Raw genomic sequence first — 24,622 nt, forward strand, 5'->3', positions numbered from 1 at the left:
CCAAACCATTTTCTTTCCCATGACTTTATTAAACAGGTCCAGTTGTCCTCTATAAGGTTCTTCCTCCCTGAATTTTCTAATTGCTTTGTTATGGTATCATTTAATTTATTTCTTTGTCTCCGGTATTTCCGATAGAAGGGCCAAAGGCTCGATTGTAATCTACATTGTATCACATCAAGTGGCATGTATTGTCTAGTTGTTGCTGCTATTTGTGACTAGCAGTTAAGATTAATTCCTGGATTAAGTTGGTGACATTTGATTCCTCCATTGTGAAGTTAGTATTATATACTTGAGATAGGCAAGGACTTTGTGGGGAGATACTTGGTAGCATGGAAATATCTACATTCTCCTCATCCCTTCACTTAATAAGTTTAGCATCCATTGCTTATGCGTACCTGAATCAGTTATGTCATTGAGGGTTGTAAGTTGGTGATTTTCTAAATTCCATTATTTCATCTACATTTATTTGTGGACACTCTTCTAAAAGAGTGTCCACAAGTAATTTTTAATTTTTAAAAATTAAAAAAAAATTTAATTTTTAATATTAAAAAAACTTTTAAATATTAATTTTTAAATTTACAAGTTAGTTAGCATATAGTGCAACAATGATTTCAGGAGTAGATTCCAGTGATTCATCCCCTGTGTACCACACCCAGTGCTCATCCCAACAAATGTCTTCCACTTAGCCCATCCCCCCTCCCACAATCCCTCCAGCAACCCTCTGTTTGTTCTCTATATTTAAGAGTCTTTTACATTTTGTCCCCCTCCCTGTTTTTATATTATTTTTGTTTCCTTTGTGTTCATCTGTTTTGTCTCTTAAATTCTTCATATGAGTGAAGTCATATATTTGTCTTTCTCTGACTAATTTTGCTTAGCGTAAAACCATCCAGTTCCATCCATGTAGCTGCAAATGGCAAGATTTCATTCTTTTTGATTGCTGAGTAATATTCCATTGTATAAAAATACCACATCTATCCATTCATCTGTCCGTGGACATTTGGGCTCTTTCCATACTTTGGCTATTGTCGATAGGCTATAAACGTTGGGGTGCATGTGCCCCTTTGAAACAGCACACTTGTATCCCTTGGATAAATACCTAGTAGGGCAGTTGCTGGGTTGTAGGGTAGTTCTATTTTTCACTTTTGAGGAACCTCCATACTGTTTTCCAGAGTGGCTGCACCAGTTTGCATTCCCACTGGCAGTGCAAAAGAGATCCTCTTTCTCCGCATCCTTGCCAACATCTGTTGTTGCCAGAGTTGTTAATGTTAGCCATTCTGACAGGTGTGAGGTGATATCTTATTGTAGTTTTAATTTGTATTTCCCTGTTGATGACTGATGTTGAGCATTTTTTCATGTGTCTGTTGGCCATCTGGATGTCTTCTTTGGAGAAGTGTCTATTCATGTTTTCTGCCATTTCTTCACTGGATTATTTGTTTTTTTGGGTGTTGAGTTTGATAATTTCTGTATAGATTTTGGATACTCATCCTTTATCTGATATGTCGTTTGCAAATATCTTCTCCAATTCCATTGGTTGCCTTTTAGTTTTGCTGTTTCGTTCACTGTGCAGAAGCCTTTTATTTTGATGAGGTCCCAATAGTTCATTTTTGCTTTTGTTTCCCTTGCCTCTGGAGACGTGTTGAGTAAGAAGTTGCTGTGGCCAAGGTCAAAGAGGTTTTTGCCTGCTTTCTCCTTGAGGATTTTGATGGCTTCCTGTCTTACATTTAGGCTTTTCATCCATTTTGAGTTTATTTTTGTGTATGGTGTCAGAAAGTGGTCCAGGTTCATTCTTCTGCATGTTGCTGTCCAGTTTTCCCAGCACCACTTGCTGAAGAGACTGTCTTTATTCCATTGGATATTCAAAGATTAGTTGGCTATACATTTGTGGGTCCATTTCTGGGTTCTCTATTCTGTTCTGAGTGTCTGTTTTTGTGCCAAAGATCCTTTCCTTATTAACTGATGTTATTTGATCACCCTAAAATATAGTTCCTACTGTAAAGGCAGGATAAATACTTGGTTATTTCTTTAATTACCCATTTTCAGTTCAGGGGTTGGTGGTGATAAATGAGTTGTTGCTGTTATTGGTGGTGATTTTTTTTTCTTTTTTCTTTTTCCTTTTTGAGTGTCAGTATTTATGATTTAAAAATTTTCATGTGTTCCAGTCAATTGCAGTCATTATTCTTTTCTGATGCTTAAATTGTCCCAGATTTGGCCGGGGGAGTCCCTGATTGCTATGTAGTTTTACATGTATTCATTAGACTTTAAAAGCTTACTTATTTTCTGGCATAACATGATGCAAGCTTCCTGGTACTTCCTTTCTAAGTCCTAGAGTCAGCATTTCCCTGGGAGACCTTTTTTTTTTTTTTTAGTGGGAATGGTATTTAGAGACCAAATCTGAATGTTATACCTGCTCATTAATAGTGGGGTATCATTCCTTTTTGACCTTTTCAGTGGAAAGAGGTGGAAAATACAGGTGTGTGTGTGTGTGTGTGTGTGTGTGTGTGTGTGTGTGTGTTGTGTCCATGTTTAAGTGACAAGATCATATTGATATTGCCATTTCAAATTTTAGTAAAGTTTAACTTCAGAGTATATTTAATTCATAGAAAAGCTGCAAAGATAGTCCACAGTTCAGGTATACCCCTAACTCAGTTTCTTCTGTTGTTAATGTCTTACATTACCATGGTACATTTATGACAAGTAAATCAATGTTGGTACATTAATATTAACCAAAACCCAAATTATATTTGGATTTCACTGTTTTTTCCACTAATATGCCTTTCAAAATACACATTACATTTATTCTTCCTATCTCTTCAGTCTTCTCTGGTTTATGATGATTTCTCAGTCTTTCCTTATTTTTCACGACCTTGATAGTTTTGAGGGGTTCTGGTCAGGTATTTTCTAGAGTGTTTCTTGATTTGTTTTTTTATGCTTTTTTTTTTTTTTTTTTTTCCCCATGGTTTAGACTGGAATTATGGGTCTTGGGGATGAATACCTCAGAGGTGAAGCCAGCCACTCTTAGCTCATGCTAGCCACTGTCCATGTCCTCTGGACCCTCGCTGCCTGCTGCCTGCCTCAGGGAGTATCCTGGCCCACCTGCTCCAATTTAAATTTAACATTACAGACTGTTTACCTAATGTCTTTGAATTTTATACTCAAAATCAAAGATAGAACATATTTTTGAGAAAAGACTTACTGGTCAAGACCGGGAGTTGGCAAAATTTTTCTGTAAAGGGCCAGTAAGTATTTTAGGCCTTACGTGCTGCAAATGATATTTGCTAAATTTGTCCGTGTGTTCATGTGTGTCTATATATTATATAACATTAAATTAAATATACATTAGAATTTTAAGTAAAAGAGTGCAGTGCAGTAGAGGTGTTTACTTTTTTGGCATTCAATTTTATTCTCTGTATTTTGTTAGCTAATTGTTCCAGTTTTAGATTCTGACATCTAACATATTAATGATCAAACTGTTGTTGTTGTTTTTTTTTTTTTTTGCCAATTGCAGATGTGATAAATGTGCAGTAAGTTGTTATTCAGTCGATGCTGGTTGAATATGGCAGAGTCAGACTTGGTGTGCCATTAGAAGCCTTTGTTTTTATGTTATCTGTGAGACAACCCTTTAGATTAAATTGCTCATGCCTATGAGAATCTATATACATTGGTTACTCAGCCAAATTTTTTCATACCCTGTGTTACTCATCTACGTTGTTCTTATATTGTCTGCAAAGAAAACTTTAAGGAGTTTGTTGATTGTCTTGAAGGTATAAAAAGCATATTGTACCACTTTTAGACCATCTATTCACCATGGTGAGTAAGTGGCTGCCAAACAGGCATTCACACAAAGACCCCCATAGCCATTCAGGATAGGAGGCAGAAGTCCTAAGGCTAGGAGTGAGACTGAGATAAGGTGTTTTGAATTTTGGGCATCTCTGATGAATTTTTTAGTATTCTTTTTTTGTTTTTTTAAATTTTTTTCAATGTTTATTTATTTTTGAGAGAGAGAGAAAGAGAGAGACAGAGTGTGAGTGGGGGAGGGGCAGAGAGCGTGGGAGACAGAGAATACAAAGCAGGCTCCAGGCTCTGAGCTCTCAGCACAGAGCCTGACGCAGGGCTTGAACTTAGGAACTGTGAGATCATGAGCTGAGCCGAAGTCAGATGCTTAGCCCACTGAGCCACCCAGGTGCCCCTTGTTTTTTTTTTTTTTAATGTTTTATTTTATTTATTTTGAGAGAGAGAGCGAGCAAGAGAGCAAGAGCAGGGGTGGGGTAGTGAGAACTAAAGAGAGAGAATCCTAAACAGGCCCTGCACTGTCAGTGCAGAGTCTGATGCAGGGCTCCATCTCATGAACCGTGAGATCATGATCTGAGCCGAAACCAAGAGTCAGATACTTAACCGACTGAGCTACCCAGGCGCCCCTGAATTTCTTAGTATTCTTGAACTTGGTCTCATTTCCCTGGGACACCTTAAAAATACTTTGAAGTAAAATGTTTTCTTGATCTACCAGGATAAAAATAAAATTTTTCAAAATGCTTTTCTTTTTTTGTTATTCAACCTCTCTTTGATGCATCTTCCATTTTGGTAATTTGAAGTATGTTTAATAATTTGTTTTGGACATTCGCCCAGCCAGCAGCAATATTAGATTTGTGGATCTCTAGTTTCTAAAGTGTTTCTTTGTCCCATTTAGTGAAAATCATCAGTACTGCATTTTCTCTAATCCAGTCTGCTCAGCACCTTTTGCTTTCTTTATTTCTTCACAGATTATCAGTAATTATGTATGTAAGCTCAAGAGTTAGAATCCTTGGGCTGACAGATCCTTCAGGTGTATCCTCTATGCAAAAAAATATGGATGAAGTAAAATATTAAGAATTCCTTATCTTCTGCCCATTTAAAAATGGATATTCTTTCTTTTCTTTTTAAAACATTTTCTCTTCTTTTGAGAGAGGGACTGCGAGCAGAGGAGGAGCAGATGGGGGAAAGGTGGGGGGGGGGAGAGAGAGGGAGAGAGAGAGAAAGAATCTTAAGCAGGCTCCATACCCAGTGAGGAGCCCTACATGGGACTCAGTCTCATGACTCCCAAGATCATGACCTGAGGTGAAATCAAAAGTCAGATGCTTAACCGACTGAGCCACCCAGATCCTCCTAAAACATTTAAATTAATTAATACATTAAGTTATGTTCTTATGAAGAAATTAAAACATTACAGATAAAACTTAAGTCCTTCTTTGATTATCTTTTTAAAAATCTCTTTCCCAGGGTTTCTCACAGTTTTCATTATGGTCCTTATTCTTTAAGGTTTTTTAAATTGTAGTCATCAACAAATATACCCATCAAAAGAGTATATACTATATTTGTTTTCATAAGTGATATCAGATGGTTGTTATTCCATAATTTGTTTTTGTTTTTCAATTCACAATATTGCTTGGAGATTTTTAATATCACTGTCATGCATTTTACTATATTCTTTCTAAGTGCTGTATAGCATATTATGTATAACTTACCAAAGTTCAGAACCATCTGAAGGGCTTGTTAAAATGTTAAATGCTGAAGGGGAAAAAAGTAAGAGAGAGAGAGAGAGAGAGAGGAACAAATCGAGAAACAGACTTTAACTACAGAGAACAAACTGATGGTTGCCAGAGCAGAGGTGGGTGGAGGGATGGGTTAAATAGGTGATGAGGATTAAGGAGTCTATTTGTGATGAGCACTGGGTGTTGTATGGAATTGTTGAATCACACCTGAAACTAATGTTACATGTACATTAGCTAGCTGGAATTTAAATAAAAACTTAAAAAAATGTTAAATGCACCTTTAGAATTTCTAATTCTTTAAAACTGATGTGGCCTGAGAATAACTGAAATTTGTAGTTTTCTAAACTGTGGTAACTGAAATTCATGCATATCAGAATTATGCAAAGCAAAAATTGCCTGTATTTTTAAAGAATTTAATCCCAGGATAGTTAGTATACAGTGTTACATTAGTCTTAGGTATAAATGAAATATATGATATCATATGTATAATAAAGTGATTCAACAGTTCCATATGTTAGTGCTCATCAAGATAAGTGTGCTATTAATCCCTTTCACCTATTTCACCCATCCCCCCACCCACCTTACTTCTGGTAACCATTTGTTTTCTATAGTTAAAGACTTTTTTGGTTTGTCTCTTTATTTTTCTTTGTTTCTTAAATTCCACATATGAGTGAAATCATGTGGTATTTGTATTTCTCTGACTGGCTTATTTCACTTAGCATTATACTCTCAAGCTCCTTCCATCTTGTTTCAAATGGCAAGATTTCATTCTATTTTTTTATGTTTGAATAATATTCCATTTAGTATATATACCACATCTTTATCCATTCATCTGTCAGTGGACACTTGGGCTGTTTCTGTAGTTTGGCTATTGTAAATAATGCTGCTGATTGCCTGTATTTTTAAAAAACATTCATTATTGAACTATGGTTGACGTACAATGTTGTATTAGTTTCAGATGTACAACATAGTGATTTGATAATTCTATACATCACTCAGTGCTCACTGTGGTGGGTGTAGTCACTGTCATCATGTAATGTTATTGTAACATTATTGACTATATTGCCTGTGCTATACCGTTTTCATCTCTGTGACTTAATTTATTTTATATTTGGATCTGTTCAAATCTTCACCTATTTCACATACCCTCCACCCACTTCCTTTCTGGCAACTGTGAGTTCTCTGTATTTAAGAGTCTGTTTGTTTTGTTTTTTACATTCCACATATAAGTGAAATCATATAGTACTTGTCTTTCTCTGACTGACTTATTTCATTTAGCATAACACCCTCTATGGCTATTCACATTATTGTAAATAGCACAATTTCAATTTTTAAATGACTGAATAATATTCCATTTTATATATACACACACACAAATACATACATACACATACACACATACACATACATATACAAACATACATACATACAGACAGACAGACAGACAGACACCACATCTTCTTAATCCATTCATCTATTGTTGGATAGTTGGGTTGCTTCTATATCTTGGCTGTTGTAAATAATGCTGTGAACAAAGGGTTGTATATATCTTCTTGAATTTTGTTTGTGTTTTCTGTTTTGCTTTAAGTAGTGTTTTCGTTTTCTTTGGGTAAATACCCAGTATTTAAATTACTGTAGTCTATAGTATTTCAATTTTTAGTTTACTGAGGAACCTCCATACTGGTTTTCCACAGTGGTTGCCACAATTTATGTTTCCACCAACAAAGCATGAAGGTTCCCTTTTCTCTACAGCCTCTCTAAAACTTGTTATTTTCTTGTGTTTTTTGATGTTAGCCCATTCTGACAGGGGTGAGGTGATAGCTCATTGTGGTCTTGATTTGCATTTCCCTGATGATAAGTGATGTTGAGCATCATTTCTTGTGTCTCTTGGCCATCTGTATGTCTTCTTTGGAAAAATCCTTAATCAGATTGTTTGTTTTTATGGTGTTGAGTTATATAAATTCTTTACATATTTTGGATATTAACCCCTCATTGGATATGTCATTTGTAAATCTCTTCTCTCATTCAGTAGGTTGCCTCTTTGTTTTGTTGGCTGTTTTTTTTTGCTATACAAAAGCTTTTTATTTTGGCATAGCCCCAATAGTTTAATTTTCCTTTTGTTTTTCTTTTTTCTTTTTTTAAAGCTCACTTATTTATTTTGAGGGAGTGAGAGTGTGTGCAAGAAGGGGAGGGGCCAAAAGAGAGGGAGAGAGAATCCCAACTAGGGTCCATTCTGTCAGCATGGAGCCTGATGTGGGGCTCAGTCCCATGAACTGTGAGATTGTGACCTGAGCTAAAATCAAGAGTTGGACACTTAACTGACTTAGCCACCCAGGCACCCCTCCTTTTGTTTTTTCTTGCCTGAAGAGACATACTTATAAATATGTTGCTAAGGCAGATATCCAATAGATTGCTCCCTAAATTTTTTTCTAGAAGTTTTATGGTTTCATGTTTCACATTAGGTCTTTAATCTATTTTGAGTTAATTTTGTGTATAGTCTAAGAAAGTGGTCCAGTTTCATGCTTTTGGCTATGGCTGTCCAGTTTTCACAACACCATTTATTGAAAAGACTTTTCACCCATTGTATATTCTTGCCTCCTCGGTCGAAGATTAATTGACCATATGATCCTGGGTTTATTTTTGTGCTGTCTTTGCTGTTTGATTGATCTCTTTTTTGTGCCAGTACCATACTGTTTTGATTACTACAGCTTTGAAATCTTGAAATCTGGGATTATGATACTTCCATCTTGTTCTTCTTTCTCAAGATTGCTTTAAAGGTAGTCTGTTTTTGATATAAAAAAATAAAAAGGAAACTCAATGGGACATATAGAATGAGGTCAAAGGAAATGAATTAACAGATAATAGCAGAAGAAATATAACTGGCCAATGAACATGAAAATGGATACTCAATTTCACTAATGATAAAAGAAGGGAAAATTAAACTGCTAGTAAGGTACTACTTGTCACCTCGAAGACTGGCAAAGGAGGAAAAATCCATATTGTCCAATGTGGGGAGAAGGCAAAGATAGGATATCATTTACTAAACTTGTTCCCCCACAGAATAATTCGGTAATATCAGATGAAAAGTGTGAATTCTGATGCAGGATTTGGAGAAAAAAGCCCTTTACCTATCCACCATTCCCTAGGTACCATGCTCCTTACTCTTCCTGCCTCTACAGTTTCTTTTACAGTCCTTCCCTGAGGGTTCGCCTAAAGCTTACACCTCCCTTCGAAGTCTGCATCAGTCTCTTTACACTTTCCCCCACTATTCCTGCTGAATCCCTGTCACACCTTCCTGATGCATTTTGACTAAAACCCAAATGTCTTGCCATGGTTTGTAATGGTCCTTGTGTTCTGGCCACTGCCTATTTCTTCCCTTTCCCTATTATGCCCTAGCAGAATGGCTGAGAGATTTTGACACTGTATGTACTTTGTTTTCTGCTTAGAATGCTCTTTCCTACTGTTACCTGCTCCGCCCTCACAAACATGTAGCTCCTTACGCTTAGGTCTCCACCCAAACGTTGCTTTTCCAGAGAGGCTCTCTAATATTGGGCCCTCTCATATGTGCTCCCTTAACACCTTTTTATTCAGTGTGAAATCTTGAGGTTGTTCTGCTACTCAAATTAAGACTTGAGTTATTTTTAGCGTCAACATTGTCATAAAGGAAACTATTGGGAATAACCAGAACAAAGACTGAGCTTTTGCTAGTCATTCTCATCGGTTGGCTATTTTTTTTTTTTTTTTTAGTTTTTAAAAAAAATTTTTTTTTTTTTTTTTAAATTTTTGAGACAGAGAGAGACAGAGCGTGAGCAGGGGAGGGGCAGAGGGAGAGGGAGACACAGATCTGAAGCAGGCTCCTGGCTCCCAGCTGTCAGCACAGAGCCTGACGCGGGGCTTGAATTTACGGACTATGAGATCATGACACAAGCTGGAGTCAGACACCCAACTGACTGAGCCACCCAGGGCACCCCTTGGTTGGCTGTTTTTGATCATGTTTCTCTGATCTTCACAAGACATGAAAACATATTGTTTATATATTTTGGTTCATTGCCTTTGGATTTTTGTTTGTTGGTTTGTTTTGGATTGACTATCCTATCTTAACATGGAATTTGTGAAATCTAATAAAGTCATGAAGCTATTAATCTATACTTGATTGAGTGATAGAGTAATTTTATCACATTTCTAAATAAGAATATGTGTTTTAATGGAAGGGAAGGGTTATAGATTAACTGTAGTAAAACTGTATATATATGTATAAATAAATATATATATATAGTATATTAACTTTGTAGTAGTTATATAGTAGATTAACTTTAGTCAAACTTCTTGTCTATCTGTCTCTCTTTCCATATATATATATATATATATATATATATATATATATATATAGTCCTGGATAGAATTTTTTCTGGCTTTACTTTTGTTTGACAGATAAAGTATTTTATAATATTACTACTACCTTTCTAACCTTTGGTATGTTTAAGCTGGTTAGTGATATATTCTTAATTAATTTTGCATTGGAAATATATTCTTTTTTTTAAAATATAATTTATTGTCAACTTGGCTAACATACAGTGTATACAGTGTGCTCTTGGTTTTGGGGGTAGATTCCCGTGATTCACTGCTTACACACAATACCCAGTGCTCACTCATCCCAACAAGTGCCCTCCTCAATGCCCATCACACATTTCCCCCTCTCTGGAAATCTATTCTTAAATTTAAAGCTAAAATATTGAAGTAACTGAAGATTTATTTTGGCATGGAATAAATTAGTATTTTCTGATATTCTCATATGGAAAATTTTGATGGTTCTGCTTTCGGTCTCTTGCTTTCTTGCCCTGTTCCCAGCACTAGATAATATATATTGATACCTGGAAGATGGCATGCAAATCTGAAACTGTATTTTCTGTAATTATTATTGAATTTCATTTCCAAGAATATAGTAGTCACATTTGACCTAAGATTTGGGTTTTTGAGTGGGTGTAGAAATCAGAAAAGATGTAAGAACATTTCTCATGAGTATTTTGGTTAGTAGATAATTAAAACCTGTGATAAACTAACAGTAGATTGACTTGTAATGAATTTGAAATACTCAATGTATTCAATTGGAATGTATTCATTATAGTTGGCTACCAAGATTTTATACCTGTCAGATAATCTTAAAGAGACCTTTGAAATTAAATAATAATAATGGCAACTATTCATTTCATATACTGTGTCAGGGTGTCTTTAAGTATAGTATTTTTAATCCTCACCCTAATCCTGCCTTATTTCTCCTGTTTATTTTTTTTTTAAATAATTTTAAAAAACGTTTATTTTTGAGAGAGAGAGAGAGAGAGCACATGTGAGCAGGGGAGGGGCAGAGAGAGGGGGACAGAGAATCTGAAGCAGGCTTGTGCTGACAGTAGGGAGCCCCACATGGGGCTCGAACTCAGGAACTGTGAGATCATGACCTGAGGTGAAGTCAGACGCTCAATGGGCTGAGCCACCCAGGTACCCCTCTTCTGTTTTTTTTTCAGTGGAAGAAACCAGGACTCAGCAAACTGAGTACATGAACTCTGTCTCAGGAGCACCTCTGCATGGTTTGCCAACTAGTTGCATCAATTAGTTTTCCAAAAGATGGGGAGACTGAGCCTAGTGAGGCTGGAGGGCTTGTTCATCGTCACATAGCTACTTAGCAGCAGAATGAGGACTTGGATCCCTGGCCTCCTGACTCACATTCCGGTGCACTTTTCACTACATCAGGACACGTTGGCTCCTGAGCCCCAAGTGACAGCCCCAGACAGCTGTGTTTATCTGTCTTGCATGTCCCAGCTTGTTTTGCTAGCCGAGCAAAAACTACTTAAAAGGATCCTCAATCTTCACCTTCCCATTCCCCTCCACTTACACTCTTATACTCCCACTTGCCCCATGAATAACTTCACAGAAAGAATTGTGCAATGTCACTAAGCCTTCCTCTGGTGTCAGAGTTACTCCCTGAGAGAACATTCACTTCCTCATGACTCCAGTTTACTGTCAGATTGGCTTTCCCTCTTTTCTCTTTGATCGGAATCTTAGTTGTTTAGGCAGGAATTTGAGGAGCAGATGTTATACCCCTTGAAGAAGCCCTTTAATTCTCCTTAGTACTGTGTCTAATGACTCTTAATCCTGTCCTTTTAACTCTGTGGCTGGCAGAATTAAGAGCGAAGTGGGACAGGAATGGTGAGCTTGATGCTTAACTCTTCATTTTAATGTTGACAAAGAGAGCACATGGAACAGTGACACAGAGGGAAAACATTAAGTTTGCCTCTACAGCTAAAATGAGGTGAATGTTAGTGTGGGATCGTTGAGATTGTCTATTTCCCTCCAAATATAAATAGAGCAATTTCATAGAGCACATAGCCAGAGAAATAGAGCCACTATTTTTACTACCTTATCGTCTCCAATTTTGCTCTGGTTTTTAGATTGTTACTTGTAAAGAGAAATAAAAATGATTCACCAGAGAAAACAAAGTGATCTCACGTAGTACTCGATCTTTTATGGTTAGTGGAGAAAATCAACTTCTCCAAAGTGAGAGTACTGTTAACAAGGATATACCCTATGAACTACTTTGTTTTAGCAGTCTGAACTATCTAATTATGAAAAGTCTGATCTGTTTGTTTATACACATATGTGTGTAAATATATATGTGTATAAATACATATATATTATATATATTACACACATATATAATTGTATACATTGACTGTTTAGCTCAGTTTGTTTATATATGCATTTGTATACATACAAATTTATATACAAATACAAATGTATATATGAACAAACTGGACTAAACAGCCAGTAATTTTTCTCAGTTTCTAACCAATCACTTGAAATTTAGTATATCAATTAGCATCTGATTAGTAGAGAGAAATCACACAGCAATTTGAAAAGGGAAAGCTTATTATAAAGATTACTAACTGTAACAGAGGATTGGAGAAATGAGGGATTGGCTAGAAGTAAAGAGTACTCTAGAGAAGAATAGCAAATAAAAAGAGCATCTATTACCCCTAGGGTAGAGATAGAGCATTCAAAGTTGATGCCTCCAGGACTGAGATCCAGACATTTGAGAGGATAAGGCTTTGGTTCATTGAATGATAAAGAAGTTCCTGGAGCGCCTGGGTGGCTCAGTTCGGTTAGGTGACTGACTTCACTCAGGTCATGATCTCCCAGTTCATGAGTTTGAGACCCGCGTCGGGCTCTGTGCCGACAGCTCAGAGCTTGGAGCCTGCTTTGGATTCTGTGTCTCCCTCTCTCTCTGCCCCTCCCCTGCTCATGTTCTGTCTCTCAAATAAATAAACATTAAAAAAAAAAAAAGAAAACTTCCTTTAAAAAAAAAAAGAAAAAGAAGTTGTGACAGAAGAACTTTTCAAAACCTAACTGGACTCACTGCTATAGCTGGGGTTGGGGGGGGGGGTGCAAGAGGGAAGGGGCTGGGTGTTGCTGACCACCAGGTACTTCAGCAGCCTGGTGGAGACCAGCTGCACAAGCTGCGGGAGCCAGATGCTAGGGAAGCCACCTGAGGTGCTGGAGCCCACCAGGAGCAGCACACTAGACCCAGCAAGGAAAGCCTCTTCCACCTGTGACGTCTCTGTAGTACCCTCTACGTCAAAACCTCAAGCCGATGGGCAAAGGAAAAATAGAGGGCCCACATTTATTTTTGCAGAGCAGGCACTGAAGGATGAATTTGGAGCTAAGAGGCAATAAATGGACAACTGGCACATCTGGTGATGAAATATATAGTTTGATATCGTATTATTATTGGTGCCTCCTTCTGGAGTAAACATTTAAATTTGGGACCCTGCTCAGAATTTTCCTAAGGATTTCATTCCTTCCCAGCATTTTCAGAAGCATGTGATAGGCCAGAGAGGCTTTTCTTTTTAGGAAGGAAGTACTTGGGCAATAGCACCATATTTGCTTTTTTTTTTTTTTTTTTAGTTTTTTTTTTTTAACGTTTATTTATTTTTGAGACAGAGAGACAGAGCATGAACGGGTGAGGGTCAGAGAGAGAGGGAGACACAGAATCTGAAACAGGCTCCAGGCTCTGAGCGGTCAGCACAGAGCCCGACGTGGGGCTTGAACTCACGGACCACAGACACAGAATCTGAAACAGGCTCCAGGCTCTGAGCGGTCAGCACAGAGCCCGACGCGGGGCTCGAACTCACGGACCACGAGATCATGACCTGAGCTGAAGTCGGACGCTTAACCGACTGAGCCACCCAGGCGCCCCTATATTTGCTTTTCTAAGTTTCTTTCTCATGAGCATCTGGTGTGGGAGCTTCAGTTTCTCCTCTACCTTAATTCACACTGTGAAATTTCTCACACTGTCACACAGTCTAACCTCAGAGCACACTTGGACCTTTGTTTGAATTATCTTTGCATTGGAATTAACTTTGAATCAGTGTATTAAGAGTGGCTCTTTTAAGAATAAATATTTAAAAAGCTATCAGCTAGGATTTCAGCATTTTAGGAGAAATGGTCAGTATAATTTTTGAGCACCAGTTGCTAGTTAGTGGTAGCTGTACAAAAGAGCAGTTTCATTGGTAAATATCTGATTTGGATTTAGTAACTAGCCAGGAAGAATAATTCCTTTTTTTTTTTTTTAAGATTTATTTAAGTCACCTCTATACCCAATGTGGGGCTCGAACTCATTACCCTGAGATCGAGTTGCATGCTTTTCTGACTGAGCCAGCCAGGCACCCCAGGAAGAATAATTCTTTTGAAGACTAGCCAGACACATTTAAATTTTGATTTTTTTGTGTCTATATTCTGTTTCTAAAAGACAAAATTATCATAAATTAATAGTTTTTTTTCCTGAAATATCCATTTATTTCTCAGTCTTGAAATTACAGACTTAAAAGTAAATCTAAATAAGACTAAATTGCCAAAATTTTTGTTAAAATTGTCTTATTGTTGAGATTTATTTTATTTTGAGATTGGCCTGTTAGAATAAATCAAAGAATTTGACTTTTTTTTTTTTTTTTGCCAAGAGAGTTATATTCATAAAAGAAGTTATGAGGACAGCTTAAAAAAAACCATGTTCAATTTTATTTTTGATAGAGAAATTTTATATTTGGGACTTTACTAAGTTGGTTCTCCAGCAGAATTCTTTGTGGGTTTGTGTATTAATATCTATTTAAAGTGTTTAATTATTTGTTGGCCATTCATATTTATTTGGTGATTTCTTTGAGAGAATGATAACCTGTGATAGCATTCCTTTAAGATTGCTCTGATGTGATCCATCTCTGAAGAATGTTGTAGATGGTTTTTTAGCATGGGGAATAAGAAATTTTTACCTGACGAATTTACTTATTAGTCATTTCTAAATTTGTAACTGGAAATCAGTTACACTGACTTTTTTAGTACCCGTACTATTATCATCCAAATAGACTTTAATAGATTTCGCTAGGGTTTGTGTGTGTGCGTGTGCGTGTGTGTGTGTTTATTTATTTTGAGAGGGAGAGAGAGAGATAGAGCACAAACAGGGGAGGGAGAGAGAAAGAGGGAGACAGAGAATCCCAAGCATGCTCTGCATCACCAGTGCAGGGCCTGACATGAGACTTGAACCCATGAACTGAGACCATGACCTGAGCTGAAATCAAGAGTTGGATGCCAACTGACTGAACTACCAAGCACCCCAGATTTTCTTTCTTTCTTTCTTTAAAATTTTTACTTATTTTTGAGAGAGAAAAAGTGTGAGTAGGGGAGGTATAGAGAGAGAGGAAGACAGAATCTGAAGCAGGCCCCAGGCTCTGAGCTGTCAGCACAGAGCAGGATGTAGAGCTCAAACCCACGAACTGCAAGATCATGACCTGAGCCGAAGTTGGATGCTTAACCAACTGGGCCCCACAGGTCCCCCCCAGGTTTCCTTTTTTTTTCAAAGGCCATTTTACTTTGTATTTCATTTTTCATCTGTTTTATGAGCCAATAAGAATCTTCTGTTTTTCTTAAGTTCAGACTGTTTTATATTTATTTCATATTTTAACAGCTGCACTGTTCATATGTAGCTATTTAAATTTAAATTAAATAAAATTAAAACTTAAGTTCCTTAGTTGCACTAGCCATATTTCTAGTGCTTGATAGAAACATGTGGCTAGTGGTTATGACAATGGACAACACAGATGTAGAGCATTTCTACCATTGCAGGAAGTTCTGTTGGGAAGTGTTGGTCTTATGCAGAATGGTGACAGTCTCATACATTGCAGTTGTTGATGTGACATCTTCCTTTGTCTCTGAAGGTAGATTTTTTTCATTTCACAGTCCCAATGATACACTTGGTATTGTTAGCCTTTTAAATTTTAGTCATTTGGTGCGTATATAGTGGTATCTGTGGTTTTACTTTGAGTTTCCTGATGAAAACATGTTTGGAAAAAAAAGTGTTTTTAAGGTTTTACTTTTGTCTTTGACGTTCAACACTTTTGCTGTGGTGTGCCTGGGTGTGGTTTTTTTGCTACCCTATTGGGGTTTATAGTACTTACTGAATCTCTGGGTTAGTGTCTTATTTTTCCAAAATTTCGACGGTCACCTCTTCACATGTTGCTTCTCTCTCTTTCCATTCTACAAGTCTAATGTGAGGCTTTTCCACCATATCTCATGTTTCCCTTATGTTTTCTCTTGCATTTTCCATTTTTTCTCACCATGCTTCAGTCTAAAAATAATCGTTTAGCCAATAATTCTCACCTGTTAAATCCACCCATTAGTTCTAAATTTCGGTTATTGTAGTTTTCATTCTAAAATGTCTACGTATTTCTTTTTTTGTGATTTTCAAATCTGTGTATATATTATCTATCTTGTCATTTAATTTCTTAATTATAGTTGTTTTAAATTCCGTGACTCATAAGTTCAATATCTGGTATTCCCAATTTCTGTGAACTTGGGTAAAAAATCGTTTCTTTTCATTAACCACTAACTGATTTTTATCATTTCCTTTAATTATGAAAGTAGGCAACAAAGCCACAAGTGTACCTACAAATTTCAGTGCTTTCTTACTATATTATCATTACTACAGGTACATTGAAATATGTATTATTTATGCTCATCATTACTTTGATATTACAGTAGATCTGCCTCTAGGCATAGTGTCTTGATATGTAAGTATGGAGACTCACATATTATGTCACAAATTAAAAAAATATTTTAATATTTATTCCTTTATAGCTGGTTTCCACTATATGCCTAATGTAGTTTAAAAAAATTTTTTTTTTAACGTTTATTTATTTTTGAGACAGAGAGAGACAGAGCATGAACGGGGGAGGGGCAGAGAGAGAGGGAGACACAGAATCGGAAGCAGGCTCCAGGCTCTGAGCCATCAGCCCAGAGCCCGATGCGGGGCTCGAACTCACGGACCATGAGGTCGTGACCTGAGCTGAAGTCGGACGCTAAACCGACTGAGCCACCCAGGCGCCCCCTTAATGTAGTTTTTTAAAGATGTTTAAAAAACATAGGAAGAAGGAGCCCACAGACTTCAGAGTGCAAAATGGTCCAGGCACAAAAAAATGGTTCTGTATAGTGTAGGTCAGATTGTGTCCTTGCTCCACTCAAAGCACTCTGGTGGGTTTCTTCTGATTTCTCTCAGAGAGAACAAAAGCCAAGGCCCTTTCAGGGACTTATGTGGCCCTGTGTGATCTGCACATCCCCACCTGCTGCATTCTGACCTCTCCAACTCCTGTTTGTTTTGCTCAGTCTGCTCCAGGTTACATTGGGCAAATGCCAGGACACTCTTGCTGCAGGTCATTTCTGATAGAAGTTGCTTCTTCTTAGAACGCTCTTCCTCAAAATATTGTCACAGCCTACTCCCTCACTTCGTAGCCCACTCGGTCACTTACTTCCTGACCACTCTACTTAAAATATTTATTCCCGTCTCCTTGGTACACATTTTCAGTCCTCCCCACTCTGATTTTTCCCATATACTTATTACACAGTTTTTCATATTCCATACTTTCCATTAGCTTAGTACTGATTTTGGGAGTGGGGCTCATCATAGACTTCAGTTACTGAGAGGTTGGACCCTTGGCAATAATAGGTCTGTTTTGGAGAGTTACCATTGGTCCCATGCCTAACTTCTATCCCTTCTTCCACTGCCTATTGCATTAACAGTGGCGTGGATGATGACAAAAGCTACCTAATGTCAACTGAACTGGCCAACTCATTTTGCATTGTTTATTGCCTCTTTGGAAGTTGATGTCCTTTGGGATTAACATGTGATACAAAGAGCTTCGTATTTGGTGTCCACTTTTGTGGGCATGTCTACATGCATCTTCCCCACGTCTCCTTATCTCCATCTCTTGATCTTTCCTAGGGTTTGTCATCTTCTGGAGACAAACCCTACTTCTGGTTTCTCACCAGTGTACTTGATTTTTTGCTCACCGGATTCAGTTAGCATGATGTCATCTAGATCGTGGACCAACATGAATTTCTTCACATTGTCCAGATGGTACAGGTCCCTTCTGAGTATGTTAAGACAAAGGGCCAGAAAAGTAATGTAGCCCTGGCTCGAGCATGCACACGTGTGCTGTTGTTGGTCACCTGTGAACGTCAACTGCTTTGGATCCCTTTTCCTAATAGTGGTAGAAAAAGACGCTTTACCAAATCGTTCACTTACCTGACAGGGACAATAACCCTGTCTTTATAGGCTGCCAGAGAGGCCCTTTGGCTTTCACACTATAGTTTTTAATTGGTGATTTAGTCAGTCTCAGCCTTTCATTGTCTTTGTTCATTGTACTGACTACCCAGGTAATAGGAATCCAGTTTTTTAAAAAAAAAATTTTTTTTAACGTTTATTTATTTTTGAGACAGAGAGAGACAGAGCATGAACAGGGGAGGGGCAGAGAGAGAGGGAGACACAGAATCTGAAACAGGCTCCAGGCTCTGAGCTGTCAGCACAGAGCCCGACGCGGGGCTCGAACTCACGGCCGCGAGATCATGACCTGAGCCGAAGTCGGACGCTTAACCGACCAAGCCACCCAGGCGCCCCAATAGGGATCCAGTTCTGCAGTTGTTTCAGTTATTCCTTTTCCCATACCTCTCAGATGCCTGAAGTAGCCCACCAGCCAGTGTCTCTCCCTTCATGGTGAATTTGTGGCAGTTGCAGTTACACTGTTGCAGCACGGCGGGGACTCTGTGCCACCTGCGACAGGGTCCTCACTGCTAGCCAGTCAGTGATGAATACCTCTCCAGGATCTCATTTTGGAATTGACTTCATAGGGCCGTTTCTGGTGGCAACTTTCTCAGGTCAGGTTCCCCAGAAACATACCTTGAAACTTCGGGATTTGCATGCAGAAGGTTGGTTGAGGAGTGCTCGTGGTGGGATCAGCCCCTGTGAGAGAAGGTGCAAGGGAAACACGCTTAGGAAGGTGCAGGAATTGTGGCGTCCTGGAGTGGCAGAAGCAGCCACAGCTGATCCCACAGGGAAACTGAAGCTGGTATAATTCTTCCGACATATCCCAGACTGAAGCAGAGAGCTGGGCCATTTTACTGCACATTGGCATTGAACGTGGGCTACTTTGGAATGGTAACATAGTCTGAAGCTAGAGGAATGAGTAGAGCGGTGAGAATGGAAGGGATGCCATAGTACCAGAGGAATAAAGGAGATGGAACCTTGTTCTAACGCCTTAGCTGTGAAGGGGAAAGAGGGGCGACAATCAGTAGCTGTTCCTGAGGACACTGGAAGGGATGGGATGCAGAATACAGGTATTAGATTTGCCTTGGGCAGGAAGAGGTTTACATCCACCATTGTAATCAAAGAGGCGGAGGAAGAGAGGTGTTCAGATGCAGATAAGTAAGTTTATAACACTAGTGGGAGGAAGTTGAGGCAGTTGTTTGTTTCTTTTGGCAAAGAGCCAGAGAAATCAACAGCTGAAAGAGGGGAGAGTTGGTTGGTGAGTAGAGATTTTAACAGATTGCTGTGGTGAGTGGGAGGAGAGCACTAACAGGATAGCCACTGGTGTTGAGGACCCATTCGAAGTTGATGATCTTGCTTTTGAAGAATTATCAATTTGTGCAGTTGTGCAACTTTCTTCTGGCAGTGCCTAATGTAGTGGAAGTATAAATATTATGCCCAGTGTCTTACACACCTGTTTTCTTTTTTCTTTTACAAAGCCATCAGATCAAGTCATTGCAGTATAGTAACACGGGAGACATGATTCTTGTTGTATCTGGAAGCTCTCAGGCTAAAGTGATTGACAGAGATGGTTTTGAAGTAATGGAATGTATAAAGGGAGACCAGTATATTGTGGACATGGCGAACACCAAGGTAAGCATTAAACAATATTTTAGTGAATTTAATTAATTTGGCACACATTTGTTAACAACTTGTTTGAGTTGCTATAATTCATCCTAAAAATTAGTGTCTTGTTTTAAACACTGTATTGTTTCTCACAATTCTGTGGATTGATCAGGAAGTTCTTATGCTTCATATAGTGTCAGCTGGGGCACTAGGATGGTTTTAAGTTTCAAAATGCATCATTCACATGGTTTATGGTTGGTGCTCTACCCCATGGTATCTATCCTGCTCCCAGCACTCCCCACTTCCCGACTATGTGCATGTGCCTGCGTGCGTGCCCCCTCTCTCTCTCTGTCTCTCCCACTTTCTCTTTCCACATGTCTAGTTTGGGCTTTTTTCACAGTGTGGTGGACTTAGTGGGGTTTGACTTCTTGCTTGATGACTGGGTTCCATGAAGGATGGATATGGAAACTTTGGATTTTATAAGGTCTGGCTTCAAATCTTATGTAGCATCATAGTGCCAGTGCAAATTTGAGGAGAGGGGAGATAGATTCTACCATTTGGTGGTTGAATGACAAGATCACATAAAAGATCATGTGGGCGGGGAGATATGGATGTAGCCATCTTTATAAACAACATAGCACAAACTTACTATGTACTAGGGCTTAGGACAAGAATGAAAGAGTCTCATCAACCTTTTAAATAAAGATTTTTAGTGAGATAATATCTTAAAATTACAGTAAATACCAATTAACTATAGCAGCATAAGTCCTATCAAACTTAATGGCTTATTTATAATTGCTGACATATCTTTGGGATGGCTGGGCTTGGCTCCAAGCTCCAGTTAGTGCTAGGTCTGTTCCATGTGTTTCTGTTCCCGCTTGTACTCGCAAACTTCCTGAGGGCATGTTTTTCTCATGGTGATGGCAGAAACACAAGAGGGAAACCCCAAATCTGGAAGCACATTTGAAGTCTTTGCTCATATGTCCACAGGCGTTCCATTGGCCAGAGCAAATCACATGACTGTGGGTAACATCGGTACAGTGGAGAAATATGCTCAGGTCTTTAGTGAGAGGAGCTGCAGTATCACATGCCAAAGCCGGAGGATGCAGGAGGGGTGATGGATTGGGAACAATAATGCAAGTTATCACAGATACATTACAGTGTCAGTGGATATAATTGATGCAGAAGTTTGAGCCTCAATTTTAATTTTGATTTTTACTCTTTCTTTCCCTATCTGTCTTAGTACCTTCTTCTAAAACACTAATCATGGTTTGTAACTAAATCAAAATCTTATATGAGATTTGATTGTCTTAAGAAAATACAGTGGGTCCTGATTGTTTGTTGTTCCTGTATTTGCAAGCTCACCTATTTGCTAAAAATTTTTTGTAACCCCGAAATCAGTACACAGTGCTTTTATGGTCATTTGCAGACGTGCATATGTACAGAGTGGCAAAAAAGAATTTGAAAAAGCTGATGCTCTTTTTTCTTGTTTCAGCTCACGTTGTAATCAAGTATCCTTTCTGTGATCTATGTAGTGTTGCGTTTTTCTTATTTGGGCAATTTTTGTTGGTGATTTTGCTGTTTACAATGGCCCCCAAGTGTAGTGCTGAAGTGCTGTAGCATTGTCTGGTGTTCCTAAGTGTAAGAAGTCCATGATGTGCCCTAGAGAGAATACATATGTTAGATAAGCTTCATTCAGGCACGACTTACAGTGCTGTTGGCTATGAGTTCAATGTTTATGAATCAGAAATATATATTATTATATGGTTGTCCTTAAACAAAAACATAAACAAAGCTATGTATTGATTGCTTGATGAAAATGTGACCAGAGGCTTACAGGAACCCAACCCTGTATTTGATAATTCAGTGTTTACAGAACTTTATAGACCGTAACTACTACAAATAAGGAGATTTGACTGTAATCTACTTTACATGCCCTGGTTGACCTATTGGAATAAATAAATATACTGTGTTTCAAATTGCCTTCTATTGAACCCCAGTGAAGTGCCTCTCAACCCTAATGAGGATCCCAGCCTCATGCATAGTTTTAGTTAGTTTTTTTTTTTTTAAGTTTATTTTAATTTTGAAAGAGAGAGACAGTACAAGTAGGGGAGGGGCAGAGAGAGAGGGAGACAGAGAATCCCAAGCAGACTTCGAGCTGCCAGCCCAGAGCCTGACATGGGGCTCGAACACACGAGATCGAGAGATTAGGACTTGAGCTGAAGCCAAGAGTCGGTTTCAGCTTAACGGACTGACCCACCCAGATGCCCCTTGACTAATTGTATTAAGTACCCAGTATATGTTAGATGATTCAAACAATTCAAATATAATTTAAGCATACAATTATATTGCAATGGTGGCTTCAGTAGTTTCTTTTTTTTCATGTATTCCACTAGAATTTCTCATTTGTCTCTCCTTAAAGTCAGTGTCCCTAGGATTCCACCAAAGATGATGTTGTGAGAGTGAGGGTGGTAAGGAAAGAAAGCAGATAGGGATATAGGTCCCTGTCCATATCTTAAACTCAGTTAGTTCTGCTTTTATCTGCTTTCTTTGAAACTTTTGGGAATCCAGAACTTTAAAAAACTGGTTTGTGGAAATGAAACCTTAAAAAACTCCTATTTATTCTCTTTTTAGCTTGTATTTACCATAGACAATAGTTCTTAAAGAGTATGAGGAAGAAAAGTTTTTGCCAGTCTCTAAGCTCTTCTTAATTGTTTCAGCCATTCAGGGATTTCTTACATTATAAAAAGACTAAGACTTTGTGGATTTAAGTTTTAGCTGACAAAATTTCAAGAAGAAAGGAATCTGTTTAGTTCTCTTGCTGGCTGTTTCTGCAGTCTCAGACTTATAGTGCATATAATAAGATGATTAAGAAAGTAGGACAAGGATGGATAACAAATCTATGTAGAAACACAAAAAAATTAAAATTAAAATATTAAGTTATCAGAGTTACCTTTTACCTCCTTGGTTAAGTTTATTCGTAAGTGTTTAATTGTTTTTAGTGCTATTGTAAATGGGATTGATTTCTTTATTTCTTTTTCAGGAAGTTCTTTGTTAGTGTATGGAAGCACTGTTGTTTTTTTTCTAATGTTTTATTTATTTTTGAGGGAGAGAGAGACAGAGTATGAGTGGGGGAAGAGCAGAGAGAGAGGGAGACACAGAATCCAAAGCAGGTTCCAGGCTCTGAGCTGTCAGCACAGAGCCTGATGCGGGGCTGGAACTCACAAACTGTGAGATTATGACCTGAGCCGAAGTCAGACGCTTAACTGACTGAGCCACCTCGGCGCCCCGCACTGTTGATTTTTTAAATGTTAATTGTGTGTCCTGCAACTTTACTGAATTCATTGATTAGATCTAAGAATTTTTTTTGTTGAGTCTTTAAGATTTTCTGTATTTAGCAATAGAAATAGAGACCATTTTACCTCTTACTTTCCAATTTTGATATATTTTCTTTTCTTACCTGATTTCTCTAGTTATGACTTCCAATACTGTCTTAAATAAGAGTGATGAGAGTGGACACCCTTGTCTCTTGTTCCTGATCTTAGATGAAGAGCTTTTAATCTTTCACCATTGAGTATGGTGTTAGCTGTCAGCTCGTCATGTATGGCCTTTATTATGTTGCGATTGGTTCCTTCTATGTCTAATTGCAAACTATATATCTGATAAGGGTTAATGTCCAAAATATGTGAAGAGTCATACAGCTCAACAGCAAAAGCAAAAGAAAATGAACCCAATTAAAAAATGAGCAAAGGACCTGGATAGACATTTTCTGAGGAAGATGTACTAAAGACCAACAAGTACACGAAAAGATGCTCAACATGACTTGTCATTAGGGAAATGCAAATTAAAACCACAGTGAAATATCACCTCGTGCCTGTTAGAATGGCCATTATCAAAAAGACAGGAGATAACAAATGCTGGTATGGATGTAGAGAGAAGAGAACCCTTGTGCAGTATTGGTGAGATTGTAAATTGGAGTAGCCACTGTGGAAAACAGTATGGAAGATCCTCAAAAAAAGTTAAAAATAGAACTACCATATGATCCAGCAATTCCTCTTCTGGGAATATATCCAAAGGAAATGAAAAGATGAATTTTAAAAGATATCTGCACCTCCATGATTAGCAGCATCGTTTGCAGCAACCAATACATGGAAACAACCTAAGTGTCCATGGATGGATAAACGGATAAAGAAGTTGTGGTAACACACACACACACACACACACACACACATATATGGGGTGGAATATTATTCAGCCATAAAAGATGAGGAAATGCTACCATTTGCAACAACATGGATGGAACTTCAAGGCATTATGCTAAATGAAATAAGCCAGGCAGAGAAAGACAAATACTATATGATCTCACTTATATGTAGAACCTAACAAACAAACAATTCCCTGCCCGACCAAAAACCGCAGACTCACAGAAAAGGACATCAGACATGTGGTTACCAGAGGCTGAAGGTGGGGGATGAGGGAATTGGAGGAGGGTAGTCAAAAGGTACAAATTCCTAGTTATAAGGTACATAAATACTAGGGGTATAATAATGTACAACGTTATGACTATAATACTGTATGATATACAGGAAAGTTGTTATGGAAGTAAATCCTAAGAGTTCTCGTCACAAGAGTTTTTTTTTTTTTTTTTTTACTTTTTTCTTTTTTATATTGTATCTATATGAGATGAGGGATGTTAGCTGAACCTATTGTGATAATCATTTCATAATACATGTAAATCATATTATCATGCTATATGCCTTAAACTTATACAGTGATGTATATCAATTATTTCTCAATAAAACTGGGAAAAAATTTTAGTTACCAATGTGCAAAAATCTCTATATATTGTAACCAT

The 24,622-nt window shown here is 38.0% G+C and overlaps 1 protein-coding gene across 1 annotated transcript in view; it reads left to right on the forward strand.

The window, feature by feature from the left end:
• The window catches only part of WDR70 (WD repeat domain 70), a 298,881-nt gene that overhangs the window by 62,206 nt on the left and 212,053 nt on the right, over positions 1-24,622 (forward strand). Inside the window, exon 8 of the mRNA XM_053906941.1 lies at positions 19,641-19,794. Coding sequence (XP_053762916.1) covers positions 19,641-19,794 — 154 coding nt within the window. The remainder of the gene's footprint in view (positions 1-19,640; positions 19,795-24,622) is intronic.

The sequence above is a fragment of the Panthera pardus genome, unplaced genomic scaffold, assembly GCF_024362965.1.
Source record: "Panthera pardus isolate Hobbes unplaced genomic scaffold, ASM2436296v1 HiC_scaffold_2, whole genome shotgun sequence".
In the NCBI taxonomy this organism is placed as follows: Eukaryota; Metazoa; Chordata; class Mammalia; order Carnivora; family Felidae; genus Panthera; species Panthera pardus.